This window comes from Physeter macrocephalus, chromosome 12 (genome assembly GCF_002837175.3).
Source record: "Physeter macrocephalus isolate SW-GA chromosome 12, ASM283717v5, whole genome shotgun sequence".
NCBI classification, from domain to species: domain Eukaryota; kingdom Metazoa; phylum Chordata; class Mammalia; order Artiodactyla; family Physeteridae; genus Physeter; species Physeter macrocephalus.
Genome location: NC_041225.1, coordinates 69,527,791 through 69,540,839, shown reverse-complemented (window position 1 = coordinate 69,540,839; position 13,049 = coordinate 69,527,791). Strand labels below are relative to the sequence as shown.

Here is a 13,049-nt window from a genome sequence, read left to right as displayed (position 1 = left end):
CTCGGGTCCTTTCTCTCTCTTCTCCTTCTGGGACCCCTATAATGCGAATGTTGTTGCGTTTAATGTTGTCCTAGAGGTCTCTTAGGCTGTCTTCATGTATTTTCATTCTTTTTTCTTTTTTCTGTTCCACAGCAGTGAATTCCACCATTCTGTCTTTCAGGTCACTTATCCGTTCTTCTGCCTCAGTTATTCTGCTATTGATTCCTTCTAGTGTAGTTTTCATTTCAGTTATTGTATTGTTCATCTTTGTTTGTTCTTTAATTCTTCTAGGTGTTTGTTAAACATCTGTTGCATCTCTCAATCTTTGCCTCCATTCTTTTTCCAAGGTCTTGGATCATCTTCACTATCATTATTCTGAATTCTTTTCCTGGAAGGTTTCCTATCTCCACTTCGTTTAGTTGTTTTTCTGGGGCTTTATCTTGTTCCTTCGTCTCGTACATAGCCTTCTGCCTTTTCATCTTGTCTATCTTTCTGTGAATGTGGTTTTTGTTCCACAGGCTGCAGGATTGTAGTTTTTCTTGCTTCTGCTGTCTGCCCGCTGGTGGATGTGGCTATCTAAGAGGCTTGTGCAAGCTTCCTGATGGGAGGGACTGGTGGTGGGTAGTGCTCCATGTGTAGCTTTTTAAAAATAATTTTTCTTGGGCTTTCCTGGTGGCGCAGTGGTTGAGAGCCCGCCTGCCGATGCAGGGGATGCTGGTTTGTGCCCCGGTCCGGGAAGATCCCACATGCCGCGGAGCGGCTGGGTCCGTGAGCCATGGCCGCTAAGCCTGCGCGTCCGGAGCCTGTGCTCCGCAACCAAAAAGGCCACGACAGTAAGAGGCCCGCATACCGCAAAAAAATAAAAATAAAAAATAAAATAAAAAAATAAAAATAAAAATAAAAAAATAAAAAAAATTTTTCTTAACTTGCAGATTAAACACATTAATTAAAGAAAAATAAACTGGTACTTCTTCCTTGAAGAATAGTTAAAGTTGGACTTGTGAATCATTTTGATCAAGCTGACTTTAAGTACCTGTCAGTAATTAAACTACTATCAAGAGGAAGATGAGAACAGAATTCCTTCTCTAATCTTTCAATACATCACTTCAAATAAAATGCAGATTAAGTTTAAGATAAATTTTTCCTCCTCTCAGAATGACAGGGTTCAAAACATCCACAAAGAGTCTGGCAATACTTTCGCAGTTAAGTATCCAAGAGGAAGGGGAGAAAAAGGCCTTGCAGTTAAATGTTAATTAACCCACTGTAAAGTACTAACAGCATACCAGATATCATGCAAGGAGCTGGAAACCCCAAGTAACGAAAGCATAGTTTATTTTCCCTCCGTTTAAATGAAGAACCATAGGAAAAACAACAAATTTTAGCCATAAAAGTGCTATAATGGACGACTGAATAAAATACAAGACCACAGAAGAGGAAACACTGATCTCTTCCATGGGTAATCCATTAGAAGTCATGGCTCATTCGCAAAGGAAGTGACACTGGAAGCACATCTTCAAGCATACACGTGTTGACCTTCTATTAGTTCATCAGATATAGGGAGGGAGGGGAGAAGACAAAAGAGGAAGAGGCAAAACAGTATATTCAAAGGCAAGGAGGTTGGAAAGAATGTGTTACTTTTCGGAAACTCTTAAGTTGTTCAAAATAGCTGGGATCAAGGGAATGGTGATGAGAGATGACGCTGAATCCAGATCACAAATGGTGTTTTTTTTTTTTTTAATCTTTTGGCCATGCCGCATGGCATGTGAGACCTTACTTCCCTGACCAGGGATTGAACCTGTGCCCCCTGCATTGGCAGCATGGAGTCTTGACCACTGGACCCCCAGGGAAGTCCCCACAAATGGTCTTGACTCTCCTTTGATAAAATCATTGTATGAGCAATGATTTTATCCTGAGGTATAGAACCAGGGACTTAACCAAAGTCGCCCCACTGACTGGGCCCTCTGAGTCCCCGTCCTCCCGTATGGAACAGAAAGCCATGATGCTTTAAAGCAGAGCCAGTGGAAACCCAAGGTCCACCTCCCTCTTTTGGTGTTTCAGAGCTGTAAAGGAGGTGAAGGGGCAGAGGTGAGCGAGATTTCTCATGCTGCAGTCTGAGGGATGAGGGCGAGGTGATCTCTGCTCTCAGAGAGCCCCACTTAAGTGAGGGAGCTGGTCTCCACTCTTGGAGGGGCGCCCAGCTTGGGGAACCAAGACTGAATACATAACAAAGCAGGCAACAGGCAAAAGAGCAGGGTGCAGCCCATCTTCACAGAGGGGCACAGGGGTCTAGTGTGGAGGGCTCAATGAGCACCAAGGAGATGGGAGATACTGCTGCTTATGGCAGGCAGAGGAGGCTCAATTAGAGGGAGCCATCATGTTAACTACCAAAAGATTAAATAAATAATCAAATGTTCATTTCAGAAAGAACATTTTATCAGCTGTGTAGGAGGAATTAGAAAGAAGATGCATGAGGACCTTAGTTTCTGGTCTTAGGAAATGATGGGGTCCTGAACTAATGACAGAACAGAGTTGAAAAGCAGTCAGAGGATAACACTGATAGCACTGAGTAAATGATTAGCATTAGAGATGAATTAAGAGATGGGTAAGAAAAATGACTCAGGTTTCTGACTTGGACAACTGGGTAGAGCACACTGCTTTAAAAGCAATGGGGAAGACAACAAAAGGGTCAGTGTGAAAGAGAAAAAAATGGTTAAGTTTGAGATTACTGAAAATGTGTATACGTCCAATAGGCAGATGAAAAGGTAAGATAGCATATCAAAAGGGAGAAGCAGCAGAGAGAGGTGGTTAAGAGGACAGGTTCTAGAATCAGACTACTTTGATTCTAATCTCTAACCCATCACTTGTCACTTCCCCTCTCTGAATCTCAGTTCCCTAACCTGTTAAGGTGGATAATAGTAAATCTTACACGCTATTTTAAGGATTAGATAATAGTTGTAAAGACTCAATACATGTTAATTATTTGATTGTGATTTGAGTTCAGGAGAAAGATCAGTGTTGCAGATGTGTATTTGTAACTCATGGGTATAGAAATGGAAGTTGAAAGAATGGCCATGGATGAGCTTACTTAAGGAGACTATGTACAATAAGGAGAGAAAGCAGCTATGGACAGAACCAGGGGAACTTCAACATTTTAAGGAGCAGTAGTTAGAGAAAGAACTAGTACACAGGAGAGCAGAACCAGCGAGAACCAGAGATAATGACCTGTAGTAAAGAAAGGAGAAAAAGTTCAAGCTTCCAATGCTCAGCTAAGCTCAAGTTATGCATATGTTCAGAAAATTTAGAACCAAAAGATTGCTGTTGACCTTAATAAGAACAGTTTAAGAAGAATGATAGAAATATGGTTTGATAATAAATAGCAATGAGCTGAAGCATAAATAAAGCGTTAGGAGATGGGCTGCAGTCTATTTTTTCAAGAGGCTTAGCTGGGAAGTCCAGTTAACTAGCTAAAAATTAAACTTAACTGAAATGAACAGGATGGCAAACTTTAAAATATTATGGAATCATGGGGGACTTTCTTGATGGTCCAGTGGTTAAGAATCTGTCTTCCAATGCAGGGGACATGGGTTCAATCCCTGGTTGGGGAACTAAGATCCCACATGCCACGGGATAACAAAGCCTGCATGCCAAAATACTGAGCCCATGCAACGCAACTACTGAGCCCATGCGCTCTGGAGCCCATGTGCCACAACTAGAGAGAAGCCCATGCTCTGCAACGAAAGATCCCGCAAGCCGCAATGAAGATCCCACGTGCTGCAACTAAGACCCAATGAGGCCAAATTAATAAAAAAGAAAATTATGGAATCATGAGTGTAAGAGAATGCTAAAATAGTTCCTGAGAAGTATTAGAATAAGCAAAAGAATTAAAATCAGAAGAATTGGAATTGACAATTTTGAGTCAGGAAAATAAATGACTACTACTATACTACAGAAATCATTAAAATACTGATATACGCTCTGAAATTTGGAAAAGGAAGCAGTGAAAGAAATGCTGTTAGATAATTCTCATACCTCTTTATTTCTCCTAAAAGGCACCCTCAGTATTTCTTCCTGCTGTTCCAACTGTCTCAGGGTGAGGGGTTTAAATGGTGATCCTGGTAGTGACTGGCAAAATATGTCATTCACAGGAGATGCTCTGAATCTATTCAGTGAGAACAAAGCATTAAACCTAAGCAAACGACACTTTAAAGCATGTGTGCATTTCATGTTTAAAATATTAAATCCACATCCTACCTATATTTAGGATGACTGCACAAGAGTGGTGTCAAAATGACAACTTCATATTCACAAGTTGTAACTTCAGCTACTGAAAGAATTTCATGCTTAGATTCAGGATGACATATGTACATCACAGTACTTGATCTGGGCCGGTTCTGTTTCAAACTACAAGGTGTACCATTTCCCATTCCCACCGGATAGTAGGGTGTCATCTGACCTTCGATATTTTTAGTGGGAATCTTAAAAAAAGAGTATAAGACAGACTTTTCATTAGAAATAGAGGTGGGGTGAGGATGGAGAAGCACTTATTCTGAAAGGAAGAAAACTACATTTTATTCGTAAGCTAACATTGATAAAGGTAACATTTCTGTACTTTCTATAAGCTCTCCCTCTACTATTCTTTTGATTCATATTCTTATTTGAGCAAATACGTATTTTCAGAGCTAATTTAATACAGAATAAAAGAAAATTTTTATTTGGTGCTAAAATTAAGATGTACACTTATATAAAAAAGGGTATAATAACATAATATGAATTATTTTCAAAAGTTCTAAATAAAGTGACTAAGATAAAATATAGAAACTTACTATACTTGGGCTGGTCAGAGCTTTCTTCACTAAACTCTCAAGTGAATGCCTATGTTAGAATTTAGATTCTAGAGATTTGAAGTTTGATTTGTCAAAAAGTAGGGCTACAGAGTTAACACTATCTTCTAAAACAGGAATCTAAATACTGTGCTGGTTCATTGATCTGCTTACTCTTCTTCCCTGTTATTAACAGACATACTTCTCAGCATATAAACTCCTGTATAAATCCATTCATGGCCAGCAAAAGACAGATGAAGAACTTTTCATGGAATGGGGGAATAAAGGAGATCACCCCAGAAGACAAGGATTATTAAGGAGTTAGCTCCCATACTTTTATCAACATAAACACAAGAAAAATTAAATGTAAGGGCTTTAAAAGATACTGTTAATATCATCTCCAAGCAAGCTCTTTGGAGGCAGGGAGCTCATCTTGTATCACTTTGGTACCCCAAACAGGCAATAAATAAATGTTTCCAGGGGAAAATATTTTGAGATTTCTTGTATGCTAGTTTCATGCTAGCGTCTAGAATTAGAAAATCCTGGGTTAAAATCCAAGCTTTGCAGTCACTAGCCTTATGACTTTGACCAAATTTCAGTTTTTGTCATTCATAAAAGTAGAATAATAATATATACTCAAAGGCTGTAGGGAGAATTAAGCATTACCCTTTGTAACATGCCTGGCACAGCATCTGGCTTATGAATTGGGGCTCAATAAATGTTAGTTTTCTTCCCTTACCCTTTTCTTCCTCTTCCTTGATCATTTCACACTTTGAATTCCATCTTGCTATCCTCCAGAGCCAAAAATATTTTGAGATAAATATTTTATCTCAAAGGTAGTCTGTAAAATTAAAACCTTTTAAAATAGCAATGCTGTGTGTGTCTATGCATAGCTTACCAACTCCCCCAAAGCCACCCTTTTAAGTTATGGGCATCCCTTTTAAGTAATCTTTAAGGCCTTTTGCCATTTAACTTTACTTCTAATAAAAGGATCATTATGGTATGAAACCATTTATAGAAATATCCTCTACCAATAAGTTATTTAACTTTATGGAAATTCTTAGGATTCATAAAGCATTTCTTGAACCACAGGGGCATTTAAAAACTGTAACTGGTCACCCTAAGGAATCATTCTTTTTAAACAATCCTATTTTTCAGTCATCAATTATGCATTCATATTCAATAAGCATTCATGAAGGGCCTACATTATGTCTGGCACTCTGCTTTGCACTGTGGGGTAAAGAGAAAAAAGACAGTCCCTACTTTTAAGATGCTTGCAGTCTGGTAGCTTGTTATTTACATTTATGATTTATCTGTTTTACCCATAGGAGATAGGGTCCAAACCACAGAAAAAATGCAAAAGCTCCAACGTTGAACAGAGGGAAAGAATCACTGTGAAGCACAGAAGTGATATAATGCTATTATAGAAACTTTCCCAGACACATCTTTGATAAATTCATTTATTTTTGTATGATCTTAAAGTAAATAAAAGTATTATAGCATAACTTTTCTCATAAAAATCCAACATATTGAAAATTTTCTTTGACTAAATCCTTTGAGGTAGTTGATAGATAGTTAAAGAACACATGGCTAGATTCTGTCAATTAAGTTGTATAAATTCATGTCTAACAATAGATGTTAAGACTGAAAATCACCAATTATCACTTGCCTCTTTTGATTTTTCCTTTTCTTCTGCTTCTTGTTCTGTGGATTAATGCAAAAGTAAGTTAAATAATGACCAGTGACTTATATACAAGATATAAATGACTAAGTTTTCATCAACTTTGTAATCTTAAACTTCTTTCTAAAGAAGACCTGGACTTCCCTGGTGGTGCAGTGGTTAAGAATCCACCTGCCAGTGCAGGGGACATGGGTCTGGTCCCTGGTCTGGGAAGATCGCACATGCTGTGGAGCAACTAAGCTCGTGCTCCACAACTACTGAGCCCACGTGCCTAGAGCCCTTGCTCTGCAACAAGAGAAGCCACCACAATGAGAAGCTTGAGCCCTGCAATGAAGAGTAGCCCCCGCTCGCCGCAACTAGAGAAGAGCCTGCACACAGCAACAAAGACCCAACACAGCCAATAAATAAATAAATAAAATAAAATAAAAATAAAAATAAGACCCAAAACATACACATACTTTTAGCTAGATTCCTTGAAATGGTTTCTTTTGAAAGAAGTCATATTTAATCATTACATCTTTATCTAGGAAATACTCTATTTGAGGCATAAGAACTGGCCGTGACAGTTTTCTTCTGAAGTGTTTTTATCTCAGTGAAAGGTTTAATCTTAAATGAGTTGACCAATTTGAATAATATAGATGAATAAAAATATTTCATAATTTGAGGGATACATCTACATGTCTATTTCCATATACAAAAAGTTGCTTAAACCAAGCAAAAGACTAACACTGTATAAATATAACACTGATATGTATGTCTTACCAGATTTAAAAAATTTATTAATAGGTAGAAAAAAAAGCATAATGTTTGCTAAAACAGAAAATAATGAAAAGATCTCTTTGAAAAAGTTTTCTATGGGATTGTTCAGAAGTTTATTTTAGTGTTTTAAAATTCATACAGTCTCCAACAAAATCTTTTAAATTCCAATTTGAACATATACTTTAAACCAAATACCAGCATTACTACTAAATCACTCTGTAGAAACAAACCTTTTTCGGATAGAAGGTTCTTAGCCAACATATTCCCAAGGTAGTACTCGTGAATATTTACTTTCTATATTTAAAAATAAAATAAAAATGTAGTTAAGTATTTGGCAAATACATTTTTAAAGAATACAGTTTAAAACCATCCATCTCATTATTAAAGTTTTCACTTTATAATGATCCATATTTCATATTTTGAAGAAAAAATACCTGACCACTTTCTTTCTCTTCATGGTACTGCCGAATGTGTTTTCCGTGACATACTTCGTAAGTCCAATAAGACTCAATCTAAGACAGATGGATGTATTTATGTACAAAAGCCACACAACTCAACTGAATTCCTTTCTGATATTTTAAGCAACTGAAGATTTCTCTGAAGATTTACAGCAAGCTTTCATTAAATGAAAGTTATAATTATGCCTCAGAAAATATGAAATTACTGAAGCCTATTCATTGTTTTCACTAATTAGCTAAATGTGAAAATTCTATGAAGGAAATAGGTCTAAATACACCTGAGGTCTATAATAAACACCTGGCCAAGGGATCATTTTTTACACAGCCTAAAAAAATAACCATGAGCATTTTTAATTAAAATTGTATATAAGGAAACTTTCTTTTGATCTGAAAAACATTCAAAGCAGTTTGGTGATATTATTTGATAATTGATATTATTGGGTGTTTGCTGCATATACTATACAGGAATTTAAATGAACAAAATACTATTAAGCAACAGTTTAGTTTTACAACTAACTTAAAATGTGATACAACATAATAAAGTAAAAAGAAACAGAGAATTATTTTCAAGGGCCTATTGGCTGCTGGAAATTTATTTTCTAGTTATCAAGTGAACATAAAATACATACTCTGTAGGAACAACTGCTCTGTTTAAATAGTGGCTCCAATAGCTCTCTTGGATTTGGGCCTTTATAATCCTTTTCTTCTTCCTATGAAAGAATTAGAGTTTAATACAATTATTCTGGAACTTCACCCAACTCTGCTGTTTAGGTATTAACTCATTGGTCAAACCACAAATGCTTGGAAATAAAAGGGGGAAAAAAGTCAAAACCTTTAGTAAGATCCTATGGCATGTCACTTCTTTCAAAAGAATTGAAGTATATGCAGCAACATGGATGGACCTAGAGATTTTCATACTGAGTGAAGTAAGCCAGACAAAGACAGCTATCATATAACATCGCTTATATGCGGAATCTAAAAAAAAAAATGGTACACACGAACTTATTTACAAAACAAAATAGTCACACATATAGAAAATAAATTTATGGCTACCAGGAGGAAAGGGGTGGGGTGAGGGATAAATTGGGGGATTGAGATTGACATATACACATTACTATATATAAAATAGATAACTAATAAGGACCTACTATATAGCATAGGAACTCTACTCAATACTCTGTAATGACCTATATGGGAAAGGAATCTGAAAAAGAGTAGATATATGTATATGTATAACTGATTCACTTTGCTGTACACCTGAAACTAACACAACATTGTAAATCAACTATAATCCAAAAAAAAAAAAAGAATTGAAGTATAAAATATGGAGCCACAGAATAATCTTCCATTTTTTCTTCTCTTAGAAAAAGGTTAAGTATCAGTTTCCTGAACAATTCTTATAAACCTACTTCAGAATTTTTAAATGCTTGTATCCAAACAAATTCTATCTATGAAAGCCTCAGAAGAGCTGAATCTTATAGAATACACTGGAAAGTTTTAATATACTTCTCAGTTTTCCATATATTTTTACATTTCAGACTTGAATGCCGTAAATATGTGTGTAATTGCATATGTGTGTATTTGTGTCTTAAGGAGGTTTAAAACAAAATGAGATAACTGTCTTTCACAGATTTCAAGTCTGAACAAAACCTAAGAAACCTAAACTCACTGAGTTTAATACTTCCATTTTACAGATTGTGAAAATATTATGTAATTAGCTCAATAAATTTATTGAGTGGAGGAACTGAGTTTCAAATTTGCTCAAGGTTCCACAGCTAACTATAGCCTATACCTCAGCCTCCTGGCTCCTAGGCTGGTGTCCTTTCCATTTTACCATGCTGCCTCTCATGTTTCATCTTGAAAGAAGTAATTGCCTTGAAGGATGGATAAGAGGCAGTTAGGGCATTTTAAGAGGAAGAAACGGGCATGAGCTAAGGTAGTGAGAAAGCACAAGGTACCTATAGATTTACTTATTAGCAATTCTTTATAAAAAATGTCACATACACATTTAAAATTTTATCTTGTTTCAAAACCTTCATTTCTATAAAAGAAAGCATGTGTGGAGTTAGATTTTCATCTAAAACATTAATAATTGGTTGCTAGTTTTTCCAAGTTGAACGGTAAAAATCAAAGAATTCAGGAATAATAGGGATTACTAACAACATTGTAAATCACTATACTTCAATAAAAAAGTGATTACTATATTTATAGTAAGACAGGATAATTGAGAAACCTGTCACTCAATTTTATTTTAAGGCATGGAGTTGCAATGTTTTAAATAAATATCTTTGGTGACAGGGATTATCAATGTATCTATAAAAACTTACCTCATCCCCACTTGTCACAAGGGGAAGAATGCATTTATATTTTTCTTTCTGTGTAGTTGTCATGATGACATAATTATCTTCTTTATACAAAACTCCAGTTGTAGGCTAGAAATAGAACAAAACAATGTACATTGCTTTAGCTGATTAAACTGAACTATACTAACTTACAGTCCCAGGTCAAACTACTTCATCATTTCAACAGGATTTTTAAACATACTTGCAAAGGCAGGGAAAAGATTCTACATATTTTTTCATGACAAAATGAAGGTGACAAACGTTATTCCGGTGTTACAATGTAACAGAAAATAAGGAACAAAAATAAAGTCCGGAGTAAAAAGAAAAAAGTAGTAATGCAACAGACTGAAGTTATAATACAGATTAAAAGCATTAAGAGGCGTCAATGTTCATGGATACATCATCACTGAATACTTATTACTCCTATTAACAATTACCACCTATATATGAGAATTTACAGCACTTTATAAACATACTCTCAATTCTGTTGGATGGGACACCTGAACATAATATAATGTACTAGTTTTCATATTTGGATAACATATGGTCTTTACTGCAACTACTCAATTCTGCACTGTTGGAAGTAAGTGCATAGGCAATATGTAAATGAATAAGCATGGTTGTATTCTGAGAAAACAAACAAATAGCTTTACAAAGATAAAGTTTGGAGTGGGCCAGCCCAAAGGTATAGTTTGCTGATTCATGGTATATATCAACAAAACTATCCTTAAAGTGTTCTACAGTATAAAACCAAACAAATTCACAAATCAAAATGAACCAGTGTAATTCAAATGAACATTTCAATTAATATAACTGATATTATTTAACTAAAAAGAAATCTCTGCTTTGTGATAGCAAATATGTCACTAACTACTAAGGCAGAAGTTTTCAAAATCTATGAGAGGTGTTCTCTGACAATTCAATTCTCTCTTAACTTTTCTCTTCTTACAGCATTGTAAACCCACTATACTGTTTGGCTATCCCTGGCAAGGAAAGAAGCACCCTTATTACATACCTCTGCTCTTTTCTCAGTTTAACAAAAACAATTCCTAACTATAATAAAACCAGTACTACTTGAAACTGATGTTATCTTAAACACAAATACAAATTAGGAGATGTTTTCCCAAGACAATAAAACAAAACAAAACACAGCAGTAAATACTAGCTGTATTAGTTATATGACAGTACCAAATTAAGTTCTTTACATTTATTGTCTCATTGATGCTTGAAGCAAGCATTGTACCCATCTCACCGAAAAGGAAACTGATGCCCAGGGCTTAAATAATTTGTCCAAGGTAATATAGCCAGTAAGTAGCACAGCCCAGACATGAACCCTAGCTGACTGATTCCATATTCTGTGTGCCCTTAACTGTTTTAACATGTTTGAACTAGCTTTTGTTAACATTTTCTTAGATTATTATATAGACTCCTGGACTATGGCCAAAGATCCTTATTTAAAAGATCATCACAAGTGAAGAGAGAAATCGAAGAGATTTGAAAGTCAGAGTTGTAAAGCCAAATTTGTGATAAAGGGATCCTTAGAAACATTTATTCAGTTGAGCCAACAAACTGCTGTAAGACATAACACTTATAATGTCTCTCGGTATTTTTCGGATATATTCAGAATATATCATAGCGATTGGTACAAAGCATGACTTACATTCATTTAGCTAGCAATGGATGGCCTGAAGTCTTGTCAAATCATTCCTGTACTGTAGGGAAGGTGGACAGTAACATATGACTTAAATCTAATCCTCTCTATTTGTGAAGTACCTGCAATTTAATATTCAGAACTGGATTCTACAGCAATGTTGACTCATTTACTAAAATATTTACCACAATGCTAACAATGGAAAAAGAAACTGCTTGTCTAGAGGCACGGCAAAGAAAGGAAGACAATTCCTTCTTTGTAATTAATCTTGGGTTTTATGTCTATGTGAAGAAATTCATTCCTCTGCCTATCGCTTTTAAGGTTTAGGTAAAAGGTAACAGAAGTAGAAACCATCTCTATTCTTATTTGAAGATTTGTTGTTGCTGCAAAGATTAATTTTTCATTAGTTTAGGAAGGGATACTTTCTTCTTCAATAAAACAGACCAAGTGGCAATTCTTCTATCTGAAAACTCTTTGCTGAAATAGTGCATCACTTATTGGGATCACGAAGTAAACATTTTAACAAACTTTACCTTAATTTTTAATAATAGACATTACAGGAGAAAAGTTAACCTTTTGTGATTTTCTAAGTTAAAAAAATTTTTTTGATCTACTACTAAAATGCTTCCTTCTGATTTTGCAAAACATGTTTTTACTTAAAAAAATATAATTATGAATGCACAGAATCACAGATAGTGTTAAAAAACTTGTTTTATATAACTTAACACCTTAAAGTATTTCTAGTGTAAGATTAGTGATTTGATAAAAATCAGATTTTAATATAATGACACTAATCAAGGGGGTGTGGTCTTTAAGGTTAAGGAATTTAAAAAGTATCTTGGCAGCGGAGAAATTCCTAATGTTTGACATAAGTCTGGAGGAATTAAGATAGAGGATGAGAGAGAAAACTATCCTGGGAGAGGCTGTAAAATAAACTCAATGGCACTACTTGTTAATGTATATAACATGCTTCGAACCATGGAGTTGGTCACCATTTTTCCCAAGTGTAGTGTCTGGGGAAAGTTTCTGAGTGGGAATACATTTCTATACTAACAAAAGAAGTAGAAAGAAAATTAGACTTATTTTGTGGTTTTCCTTTGGTGAAATTCATAAACTGTGAAGTAATGAATAATCGAACACTTTAATGACACAGAGATGATATTTCAGAAGGAAAATATACACAAAAACAAAACTGACTGCTAAAAACCAGTAAAGAAAGAATATCATAATCATTAATTATTGTAAACATTTAAAAATGTACACAATTTTGGTGCTTAATACTTTTCTAAGCAAATTTGAAAGATTATGTATTATTTTGATTTATCTGAAGGGGAAGATGATTTAAAGCACAGAAGAATT

At 35.2% G+C, this 13,049-nt stretch overlaps 1 protein-coding gene across 4 annotated transcripts in view; it reads right to left on the bottom strand.

Moving 5' to 3' along the window:
• Positions 1 to 13,049, bottom strand: part of ERLEC1 (endoplasmic reticulum lectin 1) — a 43,574-nt gene that overhangs the window by 27,380 nt on the left and 3,145 nt on the right. For 3 of the 4 annotated variants that reach the window (XR_008618900.1, XM_024118573.3, XM_055089176.1), the window contains exons 2-8: positions 10,025 to 10,129; positions 8,327 to 8,407; positions 7,674 to 7,751; positions 7,470 to 7,533; positions 6,469 to 6,503; positions 4,231 to 4,454; positions 4,009 to 4,138 (exon numbers count right to left, since the gene is read on the bottom strand). Coding sequence is in view for 3 of the 4 variants with exons in the window: in XM_024118573.3 (XP_023974341.1) it covers positions 4,009 to 4,138; positions 4,231 to 4,454; positions 6,469 to 6,503; positions 7,470 to 7,533; positions 7,674 to 7,751; positions 8,327 to 8,407; positions 10,025 to 10,129 (717 nt within the window). In the remaining variant the exon portion in view is untranslated. The remainder of the gene's footprint in view (positions 1 to 4,008; positions 4,139 to 4,230; positions 4,455 to 6,468; positions 6,504 to 7,469; positions 7,534 to 7,673; positions 7,752 to 8,326; positions 8,408 to 10,024; positions 10,130 to 13,049) is intronic. The other variant, XM_024118574.3, reaches the window with a different exon arrangement.